Genomic DNA, 27782 nt, shown 5'->3' on the forward strand with positions numbered 1-27782 from the left:
GGTGGTACAATGGTTTCCGATGGTCGTAAATGCAAGTACAGGTCGTAAAGTACTTTTTCCAAGGCTGTCATAACTTTGAACCATCGTTAAACTAACGGTTTTTAAGTGAGGACTACCTGTATAGAAAATTGAGTTCAACAACAATTAGAGATTTGCAGGTTTCTTACCCATGCTTTACACTCTTTCTTTCTTTCTTTCTTTCTTTCTTTTTTTTTTGCATTATTGTTTACTTTAGAGAATATAACTCAGGGCAAAGCAGTTCAACCAGGAGAAGTCTACACATATAAGTGGACTGTGCTTGACACAGATGAACCCACAGAAAAGGATTCTCAGTGTGTTACCAGGTTATATCATAGTGCTGTGGATATGACAAGAGATATTGCCTCAGGACTGATTGGGCCACTTCTGGTTTGTAAACGCAAGGCACTTGACAGCAAGGGAGTACAGGTACTGTCAACTGCTGCAAGTTGAGGGAGCAGAATGATTGATCACAAGTTACTTAGATTCAGAGGCAGTATGGCTCTATATTTATCTGTTACTGGGGAACTGTGGGAGTTTCGATTGCTTCTGTCTTCATGTTCAACATGGGCTTTCAATATGAATTGTCAGGCTCCCCAAACCATGACTTGGTAGTAAATCTTTGTGCCCCACTCTCCCCCACCTCCCGCCCACAATTCAGTTTAACGTTTCTGTGAGGCTTGAATTCGACTGAAGTATCACAGACACATGACATGGCCTCACTACACAAAAATAATTCCTGCAACTACAATGAAGCCAAATTGAACAACTTCTACTTCCTGTCTTTCCATATTTTAATGGACTTGTTGCCCTGTGCTGTATGGTTTTGAAGATGAGTGTTTTGTGTTGGCATAGCTAACATTTCTACCATGAGAACTGCTGATTCTCAGCTTATCTCTCACAGATATCTGATTGGATTAGTTGAGGGTGATTAGGAAGTTCTCTCTTATGAGCCAGATTAGATATGATGTTGATTGTGTGCATATAATTTATTCACACAATGCAATGTTTTTCTTACATAACTAGTAGCCCAGGGGTATTGTCCCACAGTCACAAGCACTCCTCCACAATTCTGAGAACCATCACATTTTGAACCTATTTGCGTTTCAACAGAAGCCCCAGTAATGACAATGAGCTCCTACAATAAGAGTATCTCATAAAAATCAGTGCTACAACTGAAAAAAATGTGTCTTCACTGCTGCTCTACCCTCATGTGATAACAGTAACACTGGATAGGTTTATGTAGTAGAAGGACTCTTTTGATGGTAAAATATAAACAGTTCTCATCCAGTTTATAAATAAAATAAACAGTTCTCACCCAGTTTGTTTAGAAACTAGTCGTACACAGTTGTACACAGGGAGCAGTAATTAATAAAGGATTAGTCTGATAATATAGAAGTAAAAATAAAAATTTGCCACAGCACTCTAGTAGCTAGATTTTTTCATTTTGCCATCTTGGGACAGAATAGTTCCTGCAATGGCTTCTGAACAATGTACTTTGGATAAAGACAGCCCTGCATGCAATATGACTCAGCATGCAATTACAAAGACATGGATAATAATACCCAGGCTATCTCTGAATAGGTTTGGGTCACAGCTGGTATATTAAGGTAGGAGAAAATCCTGCGTGTTATACAGATATAATCTATGGCTTTCAGTATTCAATAGTGTTCAAATTCTCACTTTGTTTGTGTGTGGCAGCCATTCACATACTTTATCAATATCCCAAATATGTATACTGTAGACCCCCTATGTTGATATTAAATATTTGGGAGACAAGATGAAACTCAGTGGAATGTATGGTATAAAATGTAACCTGGATAAAATGCTGGAAGTTACTGTGGCAATATTGAGTTAAACAAATTATTTTAATCATTGAGAACTTCCTGTTTCTAAGCAATCCCATTTCATTGGTCATTCCAAGCTTTATTTCATCTGTATGATATAAATTAGGTGTTTGTGTAACTGTGTGTATTGTTTTATTGCAGTTTTTTTTTTAAATGAAGACTCAGAAATTCATATCAAATGGCATATCATTCCACTAGTTGAACTAGACGTATTTTCTGCCTATCACTTTACAGAAAAAAGCTGATGTTGAACAGCATGCCATCTTTGCAGTGTTTGATGAAAACAAGAGTTGGTACTTGGAGGACAATATCAAGGAATACTGCAGCAATCCCTCCACAGTTAAGAGAGATGACCCCAAATTCTACAAGTCCAATGTTATGTACAGTGAGTAGTAACCTAAGTCACTATTTTGTTCTGTGCTAACCCAACTTCATTAAGATTAAGGGAACAATTAAATTAAAAATAAAAGATGGAAGAAAATATGTTATTTTTATAATACTAATTTTGAGTCTTTAATCCTAAAGACATTTACTTTGGAACATGTCTGATTTAACTTATGAGATTCATTTTTTGAGCAGCCATTCTTAAGATTGCACTCCTAATTGCATTTTTTATTTCATTTTAGCACTCAATGGCTACGCATCTGATAGAACAGATACTTTGGGGTTTTGTCAGTCTGAAATTGTTGAATGGCACCTCACCAGTGTAGGTACAATGGATGAGATTATTCCAGTACATCTTTCTGGTCACACCTTCCTAAACAAGGGAAAAAATCAAGATATTTTAAATCTTTTCCCCATGAGTGGGGAATCAGCTACTGTAACCATGGACAATATTGGTAAGTAACAATAGGTCTGTGTTTGATTCTTTATTTTCAAAATGTATAGGTAGTTCTATCACTGAGTTCTCAGAATAGCTTGCAATATGATTAAAAGCAGTATAAAATTCACAGTATAGAAAAGCATGAAATCCCATTAAAATAGCATAAAAATACTGAAGAGAACTAAATTTAAAACAAGCATGGATTAAAAATAAGCATGGGCAAATTATAAATAAAATCTAAATCAGCACCAGGACAGCCTTTCTGATTATGGGTGTGTAGATCAGTCTAAATCCAGTTTATGTGACAGGTTATTCATTTATGATTCTATTCACTCGATCCCCTCTGCATTATACACTGATTTTATTTCCACTTTCAAAAATCACAAGCTCTGCCTCCCTTTTAAAAATTTATCTATACATTTATAAAATGTGCATTCTGCCCAGTTCCATTCTGTGGCAGCTTACAAATATCTATTGACAATAACATTCAGTCTAATAATCTGAAGAAAAAAACATTTTAAAAACCATAAGCATAATATTTCTAAAATGCTGAAAGACCTGAGTGAAAAGATATGTTTCAAGCCTTCTCCGAAACTCTAACAAGGAGAGGGGGTGGGGGGGACCTCCATTTGTAAAGCATGCTTTTGCATAGGACACAGTCTGCTATGGAAAAGGTAGAATCTGTGGCAGTCTGCACAAGAAAATCAATTGAGCATGCAGTGGACAGCATGGGAGTAAGTGGTCCTACAATTAATTTGGGCCTGAGCCTTGTATGTGCTACCATAGTAGCACCTTGAATTAAGCCTGAGAAGCAGCCAATAACCAGTGCAATTGTTTCAACATGGTGGTATAGTGTCATTTATCCCCTGCATTGCTGAATTCCAGGCCAGTTGAGTTTCCAGACTTTCTTCAACAGCCACCCCATGAAGAATTCATTTCAGTAACTCAACCTTGAGGTTACCAGTGCATATATTAGTAACGCCAGGTCATTCTCCATGAATGACATTCCTTGTTTATCAACTGAAACTTATATGTACTGTGGCTTTCCAGCATCAGTGCTGATTCAGGAGGAATCTCTAAGTTGTGAATCTGAACCTTAAGGTAAAGTGCAACCTTGTCCAGATCACATATGTCTCCAAAGTTCCAAAGTCTAGCTCTAGGCTATCTAGAATCAGCAACAGCTCCATGTTCAATTTTAGCCTCAGCTTGTTCCCAGCCAGTCCTTTACAGCCCAGAGATGCACAGAGGTTCTCAAGCCACCCAACTCTGAACTTGAAGGAAAGGAGAAGGGCAGCTAGGTTATTCTGCATAATGGTAGTTTCATATTGATGTAATGCCTAACTATAGATTTTGTATCTTTCCTACCTCAAAATGGTGGAAAACTTTAAAACAATGGTAAAGTGTAGAGGGAAAAAAAATCAGGGCCATATGCAGTCCTGAAGCCTCAGCTTGCCTACTGCTGTCTTTAAGGGGGTAGTGGATAGCATAATATTTTGTTGTTATTTGTAACTCTATTTTTCGTATCTATTATATTGCCATAAGATGTTAGAAAACCTTTCCTAATCTAGTACCCTCCAGTTATTCTGGACTTCTCTCACAATTCCTACTCAATTTGGCTTTACCACACTAATTTAGCTTTAATTAACATTGTTAATGAACTGCAGAACTAACATCAGTAATCAGGTATAAGCAAACTATGAAACACAAGTAGCCTATTTAATATGAATTATTTTGTATTTGCAGGGACCTGGCTTCTCTCATCATGGGGCTCCCGTGAGATGAGCAATGGCATGAGGCTGAGATTTTTGGATGCCAGTTGTGACAATGAAGATGATGGAGAAGGAGAAGAGGAAGAAGATAGTGAAGTTATTGCTGCCAATGTTGTCCATTTTAGCTCTTCAGAAGTAATAGAAAAGGACCATAGAAGTGTAATACCAGAAAATGAAACAGATGAGATAGCAAAAGAATTGGGATTATTAGATGACAAGGATTATGAACAAAGGTCAAGCGAGGAACAGGTGGATGAGGATGATGAACAACTAATGATAGCTTCAATGCTTGGGCTTCGCTCATTTAATGGATCAGTTGCTGAAGAAGAAGACTTGAATCTCACAGCTCTAGCTATACAAGATGATGCTTACACTTATGGTAATATACCTTTAAACTCTCATCTAGTGTTGGTAAATAGCAGTGATGTTGTGCACGGTAATGAAGAGTTGGGAACTCAAAATAATTCTTATGTAATTGCATCTGAGACCATCTATCCTAATTATACATCTTCAGCAGGAGAAATTTTACTTTCAGTTACCACTGCAGAGATTGGCATCTTGCCATCTGAGAAAGGCCAAAATGAAGAGAATATTACTCAAATTTCAGATAGCTACAGACAAATGCTTGCTGCTGAATACTTGAAAACGGATGGAGGAGTCCAGAGCAAAGATATGGGAGAATTATTGAATGATAACAAGAATGGTACCAAAGTGTCCATCGAAATAATCTCTTCTGTGAAGGAACAAGAAGAAAATACATTTAAAAAAGATACTTGGGATAAAAAGAGAAAAAGACAAGTTCTGACTGAGGCGACTTTGCATGCTGTTAAAGAGATGTATGCTCTACTCTTTCATGTACAACAAAAGAGAAATCTTTCCACTTTCAACATCACAACTGAACACATGAAATTTCTTTCAAGTGAAGAAAATGACTCTATTTTAGATAACTCAAAAGCCAATTACTTTTCATATGATTATGATTATGAAGAAGAAGAAGCAACAGTAGCAGCAAATGTTGGGTCTTCCAAAGTTTCAACAAATATAACTCTGAGTGAAGAAGAGGCAGTGGAAAACAATGGTCCTGAGTCAAACCTTGTTTCTGTACTTTCTGAAGTACAGCAATCTGAAAATTTGACTTCAGATGATACATTAGATAATTTTGTTTCTACAACAGTTTCAAAGACAACAAAGATTTTGAAAGGTTCATCTCACCAAAGACAAAAATGCCTCCCTAAAAACACAGATGTGGAGTGGAATGTTGTCCACAAGAAAGAAAGTTATGGTATATTAGCTGACCTCACTAATGATGTTGACAATAAATTCCAGAACAGCACCAGAAATGCCTCATTCTCTCAAGAAAATGCCATGTTTCCTGGGAAGACAAAAGAGAAGACATATAACCATCATGCCCAACTTGAGTTAGGCCAACCAGGAATTAATAGCAAACATGAAGCCCAGAATATAGTAAGAGATGAGAACTGCACTATCAATATATCTCAACCTTTTCTAAAAATCCAGCGAAGGAAAAAAAAGTCATTTGTATTAACTCCAAGGACTTCTAAGTCTCTAGTGTCACCTGGAAAGCTCAAGAGCTCCCAACTTTCCAATACACCCAACCACACAATGCTGCTAAATGAGGCCAATTTGACACAAAAACAGCATAAGCCAATTGTTACAATAGGTCTTCCAGTGGAAAATGGCGACTATCAGGAATATGAGATAGATAATATAGACAATGAGAGTAGTAGTGGTTCATTTGAATATGAGGTCATGCATTATGATAATCCATATACCACAGATTCTCGACTTGACAGTGATAGTGCACGTAATCCTGATGACATAGCTGGACGCTACCTACGTGCTATCAACCGAGGAAATATAAGGAGGTACTACATTGCAGCTGTAGAAACTTCGTGGGACTACTCACCATTGAAAAAAAGGTTTGGCTGAATTATTTATTTTTAATCACTGCTCAATTTCATGTTGCTGGCTTAACTATAACATACTAAGATGTTAAAGAATCCCTTAGTCATGAATGGGCTGTAAATTGTTATAATGAAATGCTATTAAAACTTGAGCCAGATATGTAGAACTGGACTGTTCAAATGTTACCACAGAAAGAGAACAAATTTAGAACTATGGAATCAATCCTGGATTGATGATTTCCAAGATCCCTTCCAATCTTTATATTTTACCAAGATAACTTGACTGAGATGCAAGGGAACTTTTACAATTGCATGCAGTACTCTCATTCTGTTCTCAAGACATACTGTATTTTTCAGTCAATAAGATGCCCCCATGTACAAGACGACCCCCACTTTTCCAACCCAAAATTAAGAAATCAATATTTTAAAGATAGTGCAGAACACATTTTTATTTAGTAATTAGTTAACATTGACCTGATACACTCGGTGGGAGGAGGTCCAAACCGTCTCTCGACAGCTCTATTTCCATGCTCTTTTGCATAACTGATTACATTCAATCACGAGTGAAACTGCTGATAGCTTGTCTCTGCAAACAGACTTCCTCTAATTGGTTTGTTCAGCATCAGCTGACATCAGTTACATAAGGCTCGTGATTGGAGGAAGTCCGTTTGGGAGACAAGCTATTTCACTCGTGATTGGAGGCTAGCAATAGGAGGAAGCTTGTCTGCAGAGACAAAGTATGGGCAGTTTTGCAACCGTGCGGTTTTCTCCTCGGCTGACTTCCTTGAATAAGATGCCCTTCAATTTTTAGCATAAGGATTTTAGAAAAAAGTATCGTCTTATAGTCGGAAAAATACGGTAATAAGCTAAAAAGTCTGGCCTTAATCCCATCATGCCGAAGTGTTTCCAAAATCTTAGGTTTATCATGTCATCCAAATCCAGCACAACTGCATTTTAATTTATCAAAAGAATTTGTAACTGAGGTTTGTTGTAGATTGCAAATTCTATTTTCCATAAACTCAAAATGGCTTTACTTAATGATTTGTTTAAAAAAACTGCAGAGTGTTATGATGGTGGCGTGTATGCCTTAACTGAAGTTTTTGGTTCAGGGCGTTATGAGAACACACCCTGTTTTAGTATCAGTGAATACAGGATATTGCTTTTTTGCAATTTTGAATATACCATGGTTGAGTTAGAAATTATCAACTCAGCAGTCAAGCACAAATGGCATGGAAACACACTAGAACTGATTCTGAAGTAGCACAAAAACCCTATGTTAAGAACCATAGCAGTGTTTTATGAACCCAGGCACAATGATTTATAAACCATGGTTTATGGCTAAGGATGTTGTCTGATCCCAGCCAAAAGCTTTTTTGGGAAACAGAAGAGTCTGAGCTGGAAAGCAGGAAAAGAACTGAAAAGGATGAAAATGTTGAACCTGGACAAAACATTAAGAAAAATGATGATATATGTTTCCATGTAGAAGGCTTGTCAGGCCTAATGAAAAAGCAAGAAATTGAAGAGAGGTAGCCACAAGCACTGTTGCATTTTATTTCTCCAGTGGCTTTGTGCTCAGATCCAAGTACAGACCCAAGATACACTGAGGAGAAAGAACAAAATGGCAGCATAGCAGCAGCACAGCAGTGGCTGTACCTGGCAAAGTCAGGAATGGAATGGAACTAACAAATGACCAGGCTCCAATTATCCTACTTCAGCCACATTACACAAAGACTTAGCTCTCTGGAAAAGACTGTAATGCTAAGAAAGGTGGAAGGAAGGTGAAAAGGATGACCAGCAGCAAGGTAGATGGACTCAGTTACACTGGCGATTGGTGCACTTTTGGAAGACCTGAAGGACCAGTTTAGGGACAGATCTTCATGGAGAAAATCTGTCTATGTGGTCCCTAAGAGTCAATGCTGACTTGATGGCATATAATCAATAAATAATCAGTCAGTCAGTCAGTCAGGGGACCTCCAAATAGGAGTGCAGATCTGATAAGAGACTGTGAGGCCTCCTATCAGTCAGATAATACCATGGGCTGGAGCTTTCTGGAAGCAAGAAAATACGGTTTTCCCCATGTTTTCCACAGAGTGGGGAATGTTACATTACGCTGGATGCCATTGCCCAAGCAACTTGGTTTCACTTCCTTGAGCCTGAAGGAAAACTGTGCTCTGATTGTCGGAGAGTCACTGCTTACTCATCTATCAGCTTCTGTTCTTTTGTCATGGCAGTGATTGGTTGGACTGGGCAAGAGAACCTAAATGCAGTAATCCTGTCAGGCCAAAGTCAGTAGTTTTGAAGAGGAGGTGAGCCACTGATGAATGATACTTTTTTTTTTTTTTAAAGAGGAATGAGAGATACAGGCATACACCTGTGAGGATGTAAGTAACAGAACATCATTAAGTATTGCCTGGCAGCTGAGCACCAATTTGCTGTCCATTCTCTATTCTTAGCTGTTAGTCAAAGAAAGCAAACAGTGATCAGCTGGTGGCTCCCTTCTTGAAAACATTCTCCTGTCCATATAGCAATTTAGCACCAGAAAAATACTATAGTCACAACAGTCCAGAACAATACTCAGTGGGCTTTAAATTGGAATTGTAACAGTTTGAGGATGCAAAGGCTGGTTGAAGTCCTCTTTCTCTGAGCAGATGATAATGACACAAGTTAGTAAACTTGTTTTCTTTTGCTTAAGGGAGTAGGACTAGAATTAATAGGCAGAAATTATAGTGAAACAGATTTCAGGTAAAAATTAGGAGAACCTTCCTATTAATTGTTTAATAGTTGAATAGATTGCTTCAAGAGATGTTGAGTTTTCTGTTTTTTGTTTTGGCTTTGGAGTTATTTAAGTAGAGGCTGGACAGCTTTTTGACAAGATGCCATAGTCGCAAGAGCCTTGCAACTGGGCAGGACATTGATCACTTCCAAAGGCACTTTTGGCTCTAATAGTCTATTATGCTTTCAAATAGCACTAGGGATGAAGTTATGGTTGCACAGTTTCAAAGGAATAAGCCTAACAAACACAGTGGGACTAATTTTCATGTAAGCATGGATAGGACTGCATTCTAAATACAAATCACTCAATTGTGTAAATCTGTTTTTCAGTTCATGTCCTGGAACTAGGGGAATTAGAGAATAATAATTTTGTACAACTGCAATAAAAGTGTTCATTGACTTCTAGTATTAAGAGAAAAAACAATTCTCTATCAATTCAATATTTGACATTAAACATTCACAAATTAGGAGGAATAAAAGCTGAACAGACACAAAGGAATGCCAGCTCTTCTGCAGGTCCATCTTGGATTCATGTTTATGTTTATCAGAGAGGAGCCCCCTTTGCTACTCAAGGAACTAAATTTGAAACTGAAGAATCTGAAGAAGCATGGAGCCTGCTATTCAAACAGAAATAGAGAATAGCACATGTAGGCATGCCCAAGCCATGGATCCCGCTAATAAACCTAATACAAGCTATGTACACATAACTGTAGCCCATGGATTGCTTCCCTGTTACTAAATAATGGTTTGCAACTGGCTGGGTTCACACAACCCACAATAATTCATAATCTATGATTTCTAAATTATAATGCCTGAGTTCAGATAATGCTTTAAGCCAAAATCTAGTAATAATAATAATAGTGATAAAAATAATTTATTAAATTTATATGCTGCCCAAGCCATATTATAACTTAGTACAATGAGTGAACCAGGTCATAAAGTCAAACAATACATTTGATATGACATGTCTTTTTTGTTGTTTTTATTCTACCATTTCTCTTTCTACAGCTGCAAGTACTACTTGATATGCAGTATAAGCAGATTTTTAAAAATTCACAGTTTTTTCCCCCAAAACCTTCCATATCCTTAGTTCAGTGAGAAGTCACCCAACCAGGACCACATTCAAAAAAGCTGTTTTCCGAAGTTATCCTGATTATACTTTCCAGACACCTAACCTTGGAGGGGAATATGAAAAACATCTTGGTATGCTGGGTCCTGTCATTAGGGCTGAGGTGGATGATGTGATCCAAGTAAGTCCATGTTCCCAATATTTTAATAATAGGAGCACTGTGGATTCTTATCAACATTAAACATGAAAAATGTGTGAATTGCAATTAATAGAATCACTTTCAGGATTTTAAAAAGCCTGTTTCAAATTTTTGTGTCTTACTATTACATGTTAAGTAAGGAAATTGTTTATACAAAGGATGTAACAAAAATTTACCACGGACAACACTGGAATCAGATTTGGGCTTTTCACATCGGCTGGAATGAGCACCAACAGGAATAAGGTCAGCTAGCATGCTGCAAACAAATCTTACAGTTGAAAATGTAAGAAGCTGGGGATCTTAGCTTCTTTTCTTTTTCTCACAGATCCAGTCCCTTACAGGAATTCTGAGCTTTGAAGTACTCTTTGAATGAATCTGTGCTCAAGCCTAGTCCCGTGATCAGTCCAGGAAGCCCGGGGTGGACGGTGGGGGGGAGCACTTGCTAAGAGTGCAATGGACATGTTAGTTATAAAAAAGGAAGAACAACTTAGAGCACAGGCATCTAACTCTGAGGCATATTTTACAATCTGGATGTAAATCAGTGGAGAGGATATCTGCCTAGCAAAACAAGAAATAAAATAAATTAGATCTACCCTAATTCATATATTTTTAGTTTATTCATGTGGCATTTACAACACAATATTAAATATTATTGCTCCTATTTAGGATATTCCATTCCATTCTCTTTTTCCCTCCCTCCCCCACCCCCAAAAGTTATGCCTTACAAATTTTCAGGGTTTTTTGTTTTTTTTTGTATTTTTGCAAAGCCTGCATTCCCTGAACTAGCTGATCTCTCAATCTCTCTCTCTCTCCCATATGGTTAGTGTGGCTCTTACTATATAAGTTCAACTCTCAGGAAATTGAGTTCACTACTATTGTATATGGTGATTCAGAAGTACAATATCATATCATATTTTTTTAGGACCACCTGAATAATATTCTTTGACTGAGACAATCTTGTACAGGTAGTCCTCAGTTAATGATGGTAATTAGGACTTGAATTTCTGTCGCTAAGTGACCCTGCCACTTAGCGGTGGCAGTTCTGGCATGGGATTAAGCAAATCCCATGCTGTCATTAAGCACAACATCATGTGGTCACCATTTGCAACCTCTTGCGGACTTCCCCATTGACTTTGTTTGTCAAAAGCTGGCAGTGAAGATTGCAAATGGTGATCACCTGACCGTGGGATGCTGCGATGTCATAATCACGAGCCAGTAGCCAAGCACCCATATTGCAATCACATGACTATGGGGACACTGCAATGGCCGCAACTACGAGGACCAGTCATAAGTACCACTTGTTCAGCACTGTTGTAAGTTTGAATGGTTGCTGAACAAGTGGTCGTTAAATGAGGACTACCCGTATAGAACATTTTTGTATATAGAGAGATTTCTAGTGAAAGTAATAACACACTGTATATGCAGTATATGAGGTATATAAACTGTTTTGGGACAAGGGTCACACACAGATTTAGGTGGGCAGGATCCAAAGCAAAAGTAAATTGGATTTAATATACTGGTGTAGACTTTCACAGCCAGTATCCGTTGGGCAGTGTTGAGCTTCAGGGTTTAGTGACTGCAGTCTAGACAACAGATTTCCTGATGTTTCACTGACAGCTGTGGCTGGCATCTTCAAAAGCAAGGTGGTCTGCTATGCAGACTACGGGCAACTGAGCAGGAACTAATTGGGCTCCTGACTTTCTAACTGTTTAGCAAGCTGGTTTTGGATTGGTGCAGGTTGGTAAGAGTTGGTCTCTGATTGGCTCCTTGTTTGTGCCCAATCCTGGTTGGTTGTTTTGGTGGAATTGGTTCCTGATTGGTCCTTTGTTCATGCCAGCTTCTGATTGATAATTTTTGGGCATGTGCAGGATAAGCACTCAAAAAATAAAATAAATAAATAAATAAAATAAAAATGTAAGCATATTGTACAATCACATTGGAGAAAATAACCTCTTTGCAGCTTCAGGGTAATGTCATGGTCCTTTGAAATACCCTACAACCTGTGACAGAAACTCAGGCTACAACTCTACAAATGTTTGAAACTCTTTTGGGCATAGTTTCTTACCTCTGTATTAATCACTGACTGTTTAACACTCTAGGTTCAGTTCAAAAATTTGGCCTCTAGACCATATTCACTTCATGCTCATGGCCTTCTTTATGAGAAATCTTCTGAAGGCAGAAGCTATGATGACCAATCTCCTGACTTTTTCAAAAAGGATGATGCAGTCATGCCAAACGGCACATATACATATGTCTGGCATGTCACCAAACGGTCAGGGCCAACGCACAATAAGAAAATATGTAGATCATGGGCCTATTACTCTGCTGTAAATCCGGTAAGACAAATGTAATAGAATATAATAAAAAAGAAAACTTAATAATTACATAGTGCATTTATTTAACCTTAAATAAGAATGTATGGCTAATCTTTCAGCATATGCATTTTGATTATTAGATGTATCTTAGATTTGCGATTCCTTTTGAGAAAGAAAACAATAATGATTTCTGTTTAGATCACCATGTTATTGTTTCAGTATTGTTTGTAGGTTTATGTATTGTGGTTTTGTATTCTTTTCCTTAGGTTTTGACTAATATTTTGGTAGGCCAAAGAATTTTGAAAAACTCTCCAGTGAAGGAGAAATTGAATCAAATTTGGTCACCATTTATTAGCTATATTAATAACATTTTTCCAAACAGATTATCTCCTTTAACACAAATGTTGTTTTGTATAGAAATATTGATTGAATATTTATGTTTATTTCCCTTCCGGGTTAAATACGTATGGGTGTTTGTAATTAATAATTCTTTTTCATATTTGGTTTGGTGATCATTTTTACTTTTAATTCTGTTCTATTACTGAATGTATGATGCCCAAACACATTCCTAGAGCTTATTTTTGTGTTTCTTTTTTAACTTGAAAAATAAATTAAAACATGTTTTGCAGGAAAAAGATATTCACTCTGGCTTGATTGGACCTATTTTGATCTGTCAGAAAGGCATGATTGACAGTTATAACAGGCCAATAGACGTGAGAGAATTTGTCCTGCTTTTTATGATCTTTGATGAGGAGAGAAGCTGGTACTTCAAAAAATCTGACAAAAGGTCTCATGCAGAGAAACTCTTAGGAGTCCAATCGCGCCACACTTTTCCTGGTAGAAATATTTTCATTTGTCTTCTATAAGATTTCTAGTTACAATAAATTATTTTCATGCTAATTGACAACATAATAGGATTGTGTACTTAATGTTAACTTTTTGTATATAAAAATTACATTTGTATTTTTTTCTTTTTCCCTTATCTTAATAATAGCAGATCTACAAACACAGACCTGTATTTATCCATTGTTAAAACAATCAGCTCAATTGTTAACTGATTGCTTGTGTTAATATCAAATCTATTAGATCCTACTTTCTCTTCTACTTTCTCTTCTAGTCTTTGTATCCTAAATAAAACAACTTTATATTTATATACATATATTCTTAAACCACATCACAGTATACAGATCAGATTCCCCTTCACTTCTAAGATTCTATTATTATCCTTGTTCTGTCTTTAAATAAAATTTCAGAGGTGCTATTTGATGAGAAGCAGAAAAAATACATCTATTGATTCCTAAAGGTGGCTTTGGCCCAGTCCCCCTCTCTCAGCTCACCCTATCCCACAGGGTAGATATCTGGGGGAAAGCACAGGAGGAAGGATTGCTATGCATGCTGTCTTGAACCACCATACAAAAGGTGGAATCCAACAAATAATGAATAAACCTTCCATATATTATGTTAAGAATTCTGTGATTGAGATTTTTAGTGTAAATTTTTCTTGAATTAATATGACTATAGTAGTATAGCATTTTTATTTGGTAAGTAGTTATATCTAAGCACAGCATTAGATGTATTTTACTCTGACAATACTCTGTTGAGGTATGTTGGGCTGAGAGAGTGACTGGTGCAAAGCTTCCATAGTGGGGGAGGGAGGGACGGGGACGATAGAATCTGGGTCTCCCTCCTTTTAGTCCATCTTACCCCCTATAGCACAAGCAACTGTGAAGCTATTCAACTCTGCACTGTTTTGCTCACTTATTTTTTTTTCTCCCTTTCTATTGCTGTATCACAATTATAGTCAAAATCAGGATTCTCATAACTAATTTTTCAGGAAGAAGCTTTATATAATTTGGTTTTGATAAAATATATATTTAAATTAGATATGTACTTCCACTGGAATTTCCAAATTTGCCTATATCATAATCTTTAGAAGCTTAGAAGGTGGCTCATAATAACTACAAAAAAATGCAAGGTGTATTTGTAATTCATCTTCCTGCTATTACAGTGCTCAAGTTTATTTGGGCTGACTTCTTTTCCTGAATGAGGATTTTTTTGTATTAAGACCAATCCATGCTGGACATTTGTGAATGAAGTAATTAAAAAATACATAATTTTTTCATCTCTTCTTGTATGTTTCACCTTATAGCACTAGTTAAAAGCAGATGAAAACTTAGTGACAACTAGGAGCTTATTTGGATAAAACAAAACAGAAAAAGAGCAGTTTTCCCCCAAATTGTCACAATGCTATTGGATCTCCATTTTATTATTATTACGCATTTTTAATCTGATGTATTAAATTGAACTGCAATGCTTTTTGTTTAATCACTCATCGTATTTTTATTTTCAGCAATTAATGGGATCTCCTACCAGTTGCAGGGCTTGAAGATGTACAAAGATGAGAATGTCCACTGGCATTTGCTGAACATGGGTGGGCCCACAGATATCCATGTTGTTCATTTTCATGGTCAGACATTCACCGAAGAGGGAATGGAAGATAATCAACTTGGGGTCCTTCCTCTTCTTCCTGGTAAATAAATTCATATCCACATGTCTGTTTTTTGCTGAAAGGACTTCGAACAGTTCTAACTAGTTGCATTTGTGTGAATATACATATAAAGCATTCATCAAAATATATTGGCCGCAATAGAAGGTAAGAGTATTATGTATACCGTATTGAGTTGTACGAAATAAATGTAGGAAATAAATCTAACAACAACAACAATCAGTATGGAATTCACAATGCATTTAAAGTTGTGTACAATCTTCAAGGAAATAGGGTATTATTTAAACATGATAGCATCACTATTTACATAACACTGTTACTCTTCTTTTAAGATATTCTCTTGAAGAAGCATTATACAGCCTGCAGTACATTGGAATTTTAATAGCATACAGCTTTTCTGAAATAGTGAAATATGTAAAATAACAGCACCTTACCTTTTGTAAGATACACTTTCTTTATGATGTACATAGTGGCCATATCTGTATGTATGTATTATTAAATTTGTATGCAATGAAATTTGTTCATTGTAAATGTACAATGATTTTTTTTTCCAACAGCCTTCACAGGTATACTAAGACCCTCAACTCTTCAGCTAGACAATCTGAGACAATTCTGGGTAGCAATACAAAACTTCTCACATATATGAGAAATAACTGCTCATAAAAGCATTCAGCTATTCACAGAACACTTGAATCCTGTTCAAGTTTGATGGCTGCCTATGGGGCAGTATATTCATGTGAATAAGAGGGAGTGAGACCTATTCTACATGTTTATGCTATAATAGAAACCTTTGTAAAAAGAGAAACTGATAAACTAGGATTTCTGACTATACAGAGCTCCAGTTCACATTCTTACAAGATGAAGCTGACTGCAGATCTCCTGTCCAATACCAGAAGACTGGAAAGGTTTAATGAAGGAGTGCTGTAAAACTCTTACTCATGTTAGTATACCTTATTGAAAAGTAACACATAGGGCACCTATTGCTGGACAGATGCTCCTCAAATTCAGTTACTTTCTTCTTGTGTCAACCAATAGTTTGTTCCACTAACTATTTGTAAATATAATTATAAACCTGAGCTTGCTATGTAATTTCTGGTTGAGTTTAACATGCTGTTCTACTCACCATGTTACTACATGACTCAAATTGTTGGAATTTAAATCTATTTTAAAAATTAGCATACCTTTCCTCTCTGCTTTCAAGGTTCATTCAGCACCATCGAAATGAAACCATCCAAAGTTGGCACATGGCTTTTAGAAACAGAAGTTGGTGAATATCAGGCAGGAGGAATGCAGGCTCTCTTTACTGTCATTGATAAAGGTAACAGAGTTTAACTGTACTGAACTCTACAAGGCACATCAGCTTCACTACAAGTTTGGGATACAGAAAAAAGTGGTGGGGACCAATTCTGAGATCCCAGGTTCTTTTTGTGTATGGATAGCACGTAGATGACATCACTGGCACATTTCCTAGTTAGCAGGCATTGGAAATATTTCTGGGATTTGGAGGAAAGCAGGTGTCCCATTTTAATATCATTACTACATAATCTGCTTGTGTCTTTGCCCCTTCCTAGCTGAGCATACCTAAGATACGCCGTTCTTCTGTCAGCATAGCAACCATACCTCTCTCTCCAGTTGGGTTTAATAAGGAGTATTCTGCTTAATGCCAAAATTTAGGAAAAGCTAATAAAGTATCTCCATGCTGTCTCTTTCTCTCTGCAGATTGTAAATTACCAATGGGTCTGACAAGTGGGATAATACAAGACTCACAAATAAGTGCTTCAGGTCATGTAGGTAGGTTGAATTTTAAAGCTGAGAAATGTCAAGAATCTTGTTATTTGGAAATCCCATACCTAGAAGTTCATCTACTGCACTGTGTGGCTCTAATGAGCACCAGTCCTGTAGATTATACTTCATGTGGGCCATATTTTCACTTCATTTTTTATGGTGGTGGAAATAATGGTCTCATAATATAAAAAAAGGCAGGGAAAAAGAACAATAAATATTAATTATTGAGTATACTACCTAGCATACAGTATTCAATATATTTGTTGTAACATTTTCAGAATTGTATCGATACTTTTTTCTTTCTACTTCTTGCTTCCAATTCTTATATAACAATTAATATCTGATAATGTCCAATATTTTATCTATATTTCCTGTCATGATAATAATATATCTCTTACTGTTGTTTTAGTAAAAAATGGAAGTGACCATGCAAAGCAGCCTTATCTTGTTGACACACTTCTACAAACATATCTTTTCCATGCCTCTGTACAGGATATTGGGAGCCTAAGCTAGCAAGACTGAATAATGCTGGAAAATATAATGCTTGGAGCATCATCAAAAAGGAAAATGAACATCCATGGATCCAGGTATGAATTAATCACAAAACAAAAAAACATACATAAGTCTTAATAAGCACAGATGGTGTTTATTAAGTCAAGACAGTAGTTGTGGTAAAACAATCAAAGCCACACACTTTTTATACATGTGTTGATGTCAAATTCATGTACAAAGTAAGTGGGCAAGGCTTCAATGCACAGTCACAACTCCCATCTTGACTGTTTTGATCCTCCCTACAGAAGCTATTTCTTCTTTGCATATATTCATCTATTCTGCTCCATTAAATCTAACCACCTTCATTCAGAGCTGTTACTTTTTGCACCTTTCTCTTAATTTCCAAACATATAACATTTCTTTTTTCCCCCCTTCATTCATGATGTATATCATTTGCCCCTCTTACATTCTAAATTGCAACCTGCTATATGCTATAGTTATCAACAGATGGGCCTATAGATATTTACCTCTAATGTCTTTCATTACTTTGGCCAGATAGTGCTTTTTAGTCAGTTAAAGAGATATTAGATTAGGTAACCAGTCTTGTATCTATGTCAAATGGAACATTCTCTAAGAGTAAAGAGTTGATTGACCAATATTTGGTACATTTTTGCTAGTATGCCACAAGCACAGCCAAAGTTTTATTTCAGACGAGCTCATGTAATTCTGCGTAAAGCTGGATTCTCTGATCTAAAGACTACTCAGCAAGCCCATTGATTAGAAGGTACAAGGAATTTACCGAAACATAGAGGACATTTTAAAAAAAGAATTGACATTTTAAAGTAATCCGTCTGAAATGGTTATAGGGACAAAGCTTTTTAAGATTATTATTTTTTGCTTTTAAAATAGTAATAGAAAAAGAAAAGGAACAAAATACAAAGATAATTAAATGCAAATATATACATTCTCAAAGGAAAAAACAACACATAAAAAGTGCTTTTAAAAAATAGAAAAAATATAACAGAAAAAAGAAAGAAGTATAATATATCGGTACAACAGTTAACAATTACAATTCAATATATGCTTATCTAATGTAAATATTATTCAAGTGCATATATATTTATTTCTAATACACTTATATAACTATCATTCTTTTTTAACCTGTTGTATTTTGTATAAATGAGTCCCATATTTCATTATACTTGTCTATACAAAGTCTATGTCTATAGGCAATCCGCTCATAGTGTTATCAGGTCTTCAATCTGTTGAATAAAAGGACCCATACATTTATCTTTCCATTGCTGCAATATCAGTCTTTTGGCCATAGTAAGGGCATGGAGAATCCATTTACACTGTCCAGTTGCCATACATATTACAAGTTCCATGCACTAGGTTTGTAATTCAAGATAATACTATCCTCTGAAAATTTTAGTTTTTGTTGCTCAGTCATATTTATATAATCTACTACTTTGTCCTAAAACATAGTAAGTATAGGACATTATAAAAACATGTGTTATCCTTATTACATCTCCAACAGAAAGCTGTCTTAGACAGTCCTTTTCTATACATATGTAGTAGAGTCCAATAAATTCTAAATATTTTTTTTTTGTCATATAAATCATAGTTTAAGGTCCATTGACACTCTTGCTATAGAAGTTAAGACACTCTCCCATTGTCTAGGCAATATAGGAACCTCTAATTCTTTATTCCACTCATTTCTTAGCATCTGCACAGGTAGTCCTTGACTTACAACCACAGTTGGGACCAGAATTTCCATTGCTAAGTGATACAGTTGTAAAGTTTGATGTCATGTGACTGCATCACTTAGTGACAGCAATCCTGGGCAGTCCTGGTTGCCATTGTAACCCCAAGATGCATAGGTCATTAAGTGGGAAGAGGCAGGAGTCCCAGGTAAGGAGCACAGGGGTGCCATGGGGGGTGGAGGATGTCTAGGAAGGGGATTGTGCAGTGTGGCATGAGCTCAGGAAGGCCAGGGAAAGAATGAGCTGCTGCTCAGGGGCTTCTTAGTGTGGCACGGCTCTGGGGCTGCAAGCTTTTTGCAGCCCCAGAGCCACAGTGCGCCAGAAAACCCCTTTACACTGCATGAAAGCCTACCCCAGCAGTGTAGTGCAAAGTCACGGTGCCCCAGGAAGCCCCGACAGCATGGAGCAAAGCCGCCATGCTCTGGGAAGCCCCAGCTGCCCCAGCCCAGTCCTAGCCATAGTCGCCCTCACCACCCTGCACTCTAAGGCTCCTGCTGCTTTGTGCTCCGCTTCCCTAGCTGACCTTTACTCTCTTCTTGCTCCTGCTGTTGATGAGGCATGCCTGCCCTGGCCCTTCACAAGGCAGCTGCTGGCCATGTGAGGCCATCTTCACCAGGTCTTGCGAGGAAACCACCTTGTGCAACCTAGTGAAGAAAGCCTCATGTGGCCAACAGCTGCCTTGCAAAGGGCCAGCCAGACATGCATGGTCAGCAGTAGGAGCAAGAGGACAGTGAAGGTCAGCTAGGGTGGCAGGGGGCACAGAGTGCAGGGGGCCTAAAGGATATAGATGGGGGGAGATAGGTGGGTGGGGGAGTTGAAGTGCCCCTGTGATCGTAAATGTGAGTGGGCTGCCAAGCACTTGAATTTTGATCATGTGGCTACGGGGGCACTAGAATAGCCGTAATTTCAGGGACCAGTCGTAAGTCCCTTCATTCAGCACCATTGTAACTTCGAATGGTTACTGAACGAATGGTCGTAAGTCAAGGACTACTTGTGTCAAACTGATTTATTGATAACAAATATCTATAAAAACTAATAGTAGGTTTTTTAGTTTTAAAGGATTTAACAAGTTGTTCTAGTATCTTAGGTGTCTCAGAAACTGAAAATGCTGCTGGTCCAAACAATGTTGCTAACAAATGTTGTATCTGTAAATATTGCCATTGGGTTACATCTGATATTTATGTCTTAACACAGTATATGTTAAATATTCATTTTCATTGTCTATCAGTTGGTCCAAAGTCAATATCCCCGCTTCCATCCAATTTTTCCATAACACAATCTCTTTCCCAATTTTTAACTTTGGGTTTCCCCATAAAGTCAATTTAGCATAAGAAAAGGGGTCAAATCTTATTGCATTCCATAACTTTCCAGCTGACATAATTGGTTCCAGAGATACTAGAGTTCTTGTGTATTTTGATCCTAATACTGTCCATCCAACTAAAGGTGCTATATATGTACAGTATATTCCAAAGTTGCCCAAGTTGGAAAATTGACACCAATAGATTGCTTCCAGTATTTAATAGTTAAAAATAGGTAAGTGTGATGATATAGCTCCAGATTTGGAAAACAGAATCCTCCCTTATTAACTGGTAATTGCATTTTCTGTAAAGATTTTCTCAGAATTGAAGAACCCCATAGAAATTTTCTAAAAAAAGAATTTATTTTCTGAACATATTTTCCAGATATGTGAACTGGAATTCTTCTCAGAATACAAATTAATTTGGCAATAATATAATTTTGAGAGTGTATAGGGACAAAGCTTTAACTGGCTACAAGATCGAATATGACAACTTCGTATGAGAATAAACGAAGCACAATTTCTCCATCTTCTCTCTGTGGAAGAAATTTCAATTGTAAGCAGAGAGGAGAGAGAATATACTCTCTAAACAGTATCTGTTCCACTGGTGAGCATTGTTAGACACAAACTAAATCAGAATTTTCTTGTTGTTTGTTTTTAATTGCTGAGATTATTCTATTCATAAATATATTTTTGCATTTGGATTGTAGAGCTTTATGTTCTTTATGACTGGAATAAAGAAAGGGGCCACATGAATCCTTCACAAAGAATTAGGTGTAATTTCAGAGCTCCGTAAACATTGCTATTGTATGTAATCAGGTGACTAATATTAATAATTCTACTTACTATTCACTGTATTGAATTAATTTCAATTTAACATAGCTTTCTTGTTATCCCTTTGTCCTGGCTCTTCCTACTTTCTGGAATCTGGCCCTCTACCATGCTATTCAATGTCCAAATTCAGCCATAGCCCCCCAAAGTTGCACATGATGCTTAGGGCCCTCGAGACAGGCATTTTCAATTATGAGATCCTTGGGTGATTATTTAAAGTTGCAATGGTACTCTTTTTCATAATATGACTGATTTCCATATTTGGATAAAACATAGTAAAACCAAACAACCTCACTTGAATAATCTGAAGTTGGTTCCCCTATAGGAATCTTGCTGTAAACGTTTTTTTCTGTCCTTTTTGCAATCTTTGGTGATGGTTTGGAAAGTTAGAATGGCAGATATTTTGGCTAAGGCCAGCTATGCAACATGGGAGTTGAACAGTGGCAGAGCAAAACGCACCACCAATTTATGATAGCCCAGAAGCTACTTGATAAATCTTGTGAGCTTCTTGTCTATGACTAAAAATAGGGAAATTATAAAGCACCTGGCAGGCCTCATGGGTCAGAAGTTATGGCTTAAAACATTGACTGGATTAGGGCTACCAGCTCTGGGCTGCAAAACCTGGAAAACCACTAGATGGTAGAATTGTTTTCTTTGATTATCTGCAAAACTGACAGATCATTATTTGAATTTAATGCAATCATTTTGACAAAAGAAATGTTTCAGCTATAGTTAAAAGCTGTTCAGTGTCCATGATATAAGTTTAGACCTGCGTTGTGGCTTGCATTTGAAGAGGAAAATTTGGCATCTTCTTTGGAAAGTAGTCTCTCTGTCTGTTTGTCTACCTCTCTCTCAAACACACATACCACTTTATTGTGGTCAATTAGACCACATTTAATGTCATAGCATCATTTAATATTACAGCACCATTTGCCTTTGTTTTGAAGACTTGCAGAAAGAGCTTCTTTCATTTCATGGACATTTGTACTGGTAAATAATAGCATAAATGAAACGGTGAAAACTGTTCCCAAAACTTAAATGTTTAAAAAGAAAAATAAATGGTTTCTACTTTACTGTGCTTGCCATTCTACAAAGTCTTTCATGACCTTCTACAAGTCATGAGATGTTTCACTAATTATATAAAAAAACTACCATGTGATGTTGTAAATGGCAAGCATTTCTCTAGTTCTGGCATCTTTTTGTCCCAGTGTTTCTTATTTCAACTCCTTAGGGGAAACTTGCATGACTTTCTGTTTTTCTACCACATTTTGAATTTTTGTTTTTAATAAACTCTAGCTTTGGCAGTTCTAGACAGAAGACATCTCTGTTAATGATTCATATGCTGGCTGCTGCATGAAGATGTATGAATTATCTTCCAAGAATGCCTGTTTATCATATCAGGCCTTGCAGTTAGACAACCTACTTTTGGAGTATCTGGGGCTGAATCTTTCTGTCATGGACTTCCAATTTTGCAAAGATGAGATGGAAAAATATAGAATCATCAACTTAGAGTTTGAAAAAGAGGGCTACTAATTTAAGAACCCAGGCATGTACTAGACCAGGGTTCCTCAACCTTGGTGACTTGAAGATGTGTGGACTTCATCTCCCAGAATTCCCTAGACAGCCATGCTGGCTGTGGAATTCTGGGAGCTGAAGTTCACACATCTTCAAGTTGCTGAGGAACCCTGTAGTAGACTGTAGCAAAGCAATAAAGAAAGCTCGACACTTTTGTGCCACCTACCAGTCATCCAGAGTTTTGCTTCTCACATGGTAGTCCTAGAAAACTTTAGGCCATCTAGTACAATCCCCTGCTTGTTGCCATAACTCAGATTAAAACCTCCCCAACAGATGGCTATTCATTCTCTAATGGACACACGCTGCAAAAGGTAACTGATATGAATTAATTTTACTGTTAGGATTATTTTCTAATATTCAGTAAGAATCTCCCTTCTTGTAACTCAGATTTATTATTCCTTGACTGCACTCTAAATGGTAGAGAATAGGTCCTGACCTTCTTCTGTATGACATTCTTTCAGACATTTAAAAAGTGCTGTATGGTCATATTTTCCTTCTGCCACAATGCTATATATTCCCAGTGCCTTCAGTCCATGGGACTTTGGAACTAGTCCCTTGATCACCCTTGTTGTCCTTTTCTAAATCCTTTTGAAATGTACTGCCTGACTTTGAGGTGGGGTCTCAGCAAAGCAAAATAAAGTGAATCAATTATTTCCCATGATTTGGAAATTACAGTTCTGTTGATGCAGCTAAAAGTGCATTTGTCTTTTCTGTAGCTGTATCACACTGCTGGCTCATATTCAATTTATATTCAACTACTATTCCAAGTACTATTATGAAGCTATGTTTTCCCATCTTACACCTGTGCATTTCATGTCTATTTCTTAAATGTAGAAATTTACATTTGTCTCCCTTAAATGTCATTCTATTATTCCCAGGTTTTTTTTCAAATTTGTGAATATTATTTCTGTTGTCTAGGATAATGGCCATACCTTCCAATTTGTATAATTTCCATATTCCAGTTCTTCATCCAAATCCTTAATAAAATAGACTACTGCAATGCACTCTACATGCGGCTACCCTTGAAGAGTATCTGGAAGCTACAGCTGGTCCAGAATGAGCCGCGTGGGCTATTTTTGGAGCCCCAAGAAGGGCCCATGTAACACTGTTGCTCCGTGAGCTGCATTGGGTACCAGTCTGCTTCCAGGTTCAGTTCAAGGTGTTGGTTATCACCTTTAAAGCCCTATACAGCATAGGACCAGGTTACCTAAGGGACTGCCTCTTCCCCGTGACTTCAGCCCATCCCACCCGATTACACAGAGAGGGCATGATTTGGACCCCCTCGGTAAAAGAGCTCCGATTAGCAGGGTCCAGAAGACAGGCTTCTCGGCTGTGGCCCCCACCCTTTGGAATATCCTGCCCCTGGAGTTGAGATTGGCCCCTTCATCCAGGCCTTCTGGAGGGATTTGAAGACCTGGTTCTGCCACTTGGCCTGGGGTGAGGAGGGAAGACATCAAGTGTGGGGATGGCTAGTCCCTTAGAAGCCTTTTATCTGTAGCTCTGGAAACCATCAGCCTCTTAGACTTTTTCTTTTTTGGTAAAGTTTTGTATAGTTTTTATGTTTTCTGTAATTTTATATGTATTTATTATTTTAATGGATCATGTAAGCCTCCCAGAGTCCCCCATTAGGGGGAGATGGGCGGAGATAAATTTAATTAACAAACAAACAAATAAATAAATGTTGGAAAATACAGGGCCTAGTACTGAAAATTTTGGTTCATATTTAATACCTCACTTCAGTTTGATGAGGAAACTCTTTCATTATCTGCCATTAGTTCTAAAACTCTGGGTTAACCATCTGTACTCTTTCTGAGATAATTTTTGTCTCCTGCATCTGTCCCTTTTTTGTTTGGTTATCTGTTGTTTGGTTGTTTCACTAGGCTTTTTGTGCAACCATATTGGCTCCTTCAGTTGCCTTCTACTTTTCCTCTCATTGTTGGAGCTATTTGCAATTGTGGTTTCAGAATCTTCTTTTATATGGACTCCCACACTTATTGATCTGCTTTTCTTTTAGCTTTTTCTGCAATGGAAAAATTAATCCATCATTGCTTTGAATTTATTAAACTCCACTTTCTCGAAGTCCAATAAAACTTTCAATATCTTTAAAATCAGAACTAGCATTGGATAGCCACTATCTGCTGAAATTCCTGTTGCTGCTGGTTCCTTGCTAAAGAACTTCCAAGTTTGCTATTCCCAGTGCTGTTATTTATCCTTTCTCTATCACCTCCATTTCTAGTCATTGCCAAATATCAGGTGTGCCTCCAAAGTAAGCCTAACATATTGTACATGCTTTGAGATACCCTTGGACAGCGTTGGAATAAAGGGGAAAACCTGCTTTTAACACTGATACAACTAATATGACTTAAGCTTGTCTCATTCATGGGCTAGGGAGTGTCAGGCTTCTCTCAACAACATTAGAAATGGAAGCACAAGAGAGCAGGCATCCAAGGATACTAATCTTGGATAAGAAGATTAATAAAAAAGGAATGAAGCTGTTATGACAGAATTCTGGACACTGCTACATATCAAGTGCAAGCCCAGATTACAGCGAAATCAAAGTTCAGATTCTTGCCCCTTTACTCTCACCTGCGTAACGGGCCTGAGGCTCCTCTCTTCTGGGCAGGAGGAATGGTTTCGACCTGTCCCTTGTTATGGCAATGGATTGTGGTAACTGGTTTCTGGCCATTTGTTCCTAACCATGTCAGAACTAACTTTCACAGGGACACAGAAAAAAAAGTGCTGTGGTTTAGGTGCAAGGAGGGGCATGGCCTCCATCTTCATTACTGGCTAGTATCAAGTCAAGGATAGGTCTGTCCTCTTGTGCTTCCTCCCCTCCGAAAGAAACAACTGTCTGGAAGGTAAGAATTGTCTTCCAACAGATGCCAGGATAATTAAGTTCTCTTCATAGTAATACTTCATGCCATTTCAAAAGGTCTGCAATTTGTTTTTGGAAAGGATTATTCACATCTTCTTCATTGTGTTTATGATATTAAGCACCAACAACAGTATTAATTTTTTTGTTCCTCTACTCATTTGATCCAGAAGCTCACTACAGTATCACCAAGGTCACTCATTTGGATTTCTAAACTGATAATGGATACTTTGAACATACAGTGCAACTCCTTCCCACTTTCTGTTGCTTCTGATTTTTTTTAATGAGAAAAGATATGAGAGGAATAGGAACTGCTCACTCTTTAGGCAAAGGTCATGTAATTTAATCAGGTAATACAAACTTAGAAATGGCAGGAAAAAAATGCATGTGTCATAGGACTGAAGCTGTGATAGAATTCCTGACTGAGAGGAAGTAATAGTATTTTATTTATTTATTTAATATATTTTAAATCAATTTCTCATGTAATAATCCCAAAATGTTTACAAATAGCAAATCTGAAATGATTAAAATACACAAATTAAAAACATACAGGTAAAAAGATGGGTAGAAAGGAGGGGGAAAACCTAAATTTCATCCATAGCATTCATATAGGGAAGGCTTGAAGAAAAAGATGCAAGCATCTAAAAGACATAAGAGTAAGCACCTTGTATTAGAGTTGAACATACAGATAGACCTTGCTTAATGACTGCTCTGTTTAGTGACCATTCGAAGTTATGACAGCGCTGAAAAAGTAACTTTACAACCAGTCCTCACATTTACAACTGTCACAGCGTCCCATGATGATGTGATTGACATTCAGATGCTTCATAACCAGTGGGCATTTATGACCATCGCAGTGTCCTGTGGTCACCTGATTGCCATTTGTGCACTTCACAACCAGCTTCCGACAAGCAGAGTCAATGGAGAAGCTGTCAATAAAATTGCAAGTCATGGTCATATGATGTCTCACTTAAATGACCTGCAATGACTCACCTAACAACCAAATGGAAGTGATGTCATATGGCTGTCAGGTGATGACAGGTGATGTTTCGCTTAGCGACTGCATTGCTTAGTGACAGAGTTTCCAGTCCTAATTGTGGTCGCTAAGCAAGGGCTACCTGTATTTCAGAGAGCAGGTGCCAACATATAGTGAATGTGGACAATTTAGGAATATAATGGACAGAGGCTGATATCATTGCTCAGAAGATATGGCCCTGTCTCTGAGCTTTAAATGACTGCACAAAGAAAAATGCAAAACACCAAGTACATATATTAACTGATTCAAATTCAGTCTGCAAGATGTATCCTCCCAGTGCCCAAAGAGCTGATGAGAACCTATACTGGACTCATTTCTTACTGTAAGAGTGACACATCCCTCTAATTTTTATCTGATTTTTAATCTGATTAAATTTTTAAATGCAATTTTAATATGATTTCAGAGATATTAAATTATTTAGACTTGGGTATTGAGGAATTTAATTCTACGGAAACTAATTTTTGATCTTATTCCCTTGGGCATGGAATTAATAAGCCAGGCTAAAAGCAAATAAATGGAGTTCAGGAGCACAGAAAATTTTTTTGAAATGGCTGATCTCTTTTGTTCTGTACATGGTCTTCCTTTGACAATAAAGCTATTGTCACTGAAACAATAGTTTATTGCAACATCACAATGTGATTCGGTTGTGGAAATGGTCTTGGAACAGATTGAAATTCTTGAGACATTAAGAATATTAACAATCAATGTGTTGGTTTTATCACCTCAGATTAGGGTATATTTTGAATTAAATGTGCAAAATAAGGAATATTTGAAAATTGCTTGCCCACTTGGAATAGCGGATGAGTTGGAAAGCAAAATCTTTGATTTGTACAATAGTTTCATTATATTCAAATTCTACAAGCCTGACCATAATCAGTTAGTCATTTA

General features: G+C 37.2%; 1 protein-coding gene across 1 annotated transcript in view; it reads left to right on the top strand.

The window, feature by feature from the left end:
* F5 (coagulation factor V) overlaps positions 1–27782 on the top strand; it is a 47880-nt gene that overhangs the window by 15028 nt on the left and 5070 nt on the right. Inside the window, exons 10-20 of the mRNA XM_025167236.2 lie at positions 236–447; positions 2100–2250; positions 2492–2704; positions 4432–6397; positions 10245–10404; positions 12522–12758; positions 13367–13574; positions 15088–15267; positions 16445–16561; positions 16963–17034; positions 17521–17615. Of these exons, the coding sequence (XP_025023004.2) occupies positions 236–447; positions 2100–2250; positions 2492–2704; positions 4432–6397; positions 10245–10404; positions 12522–12758; positions 13367–13574; positions 15088–15267; positions 16445–16561; positions 16963–17034; positions 17521–17615 (3611 nt within the window). The remainder of the gene's footprint in view (positions 1–235; positions 448–2099; positions 2251–2491; positions 2705–4431; positions 6398–10244; positions 10405–12521; positions 12759–13366; positions 13575–15087; positions 15268–16444; positions 16562–16962; positions 17035–17520; positions 17616–27782) is intronic.

Source organism: Python bivittatus, unplaced genomic scaffold, assembly GCF_059951505.1.
Source record: "Python bivittatus isolate LINGU-HERP-01145 unplaced genomic scaffold, Pbiv_v1 ctg000340_np1212, whole genome shotgun sequence".
NCBI lineage: Eukaryota > Metazoa > Chordata > Lepidosauria > Squamata > Pythonidae > Python > Python bivittatus.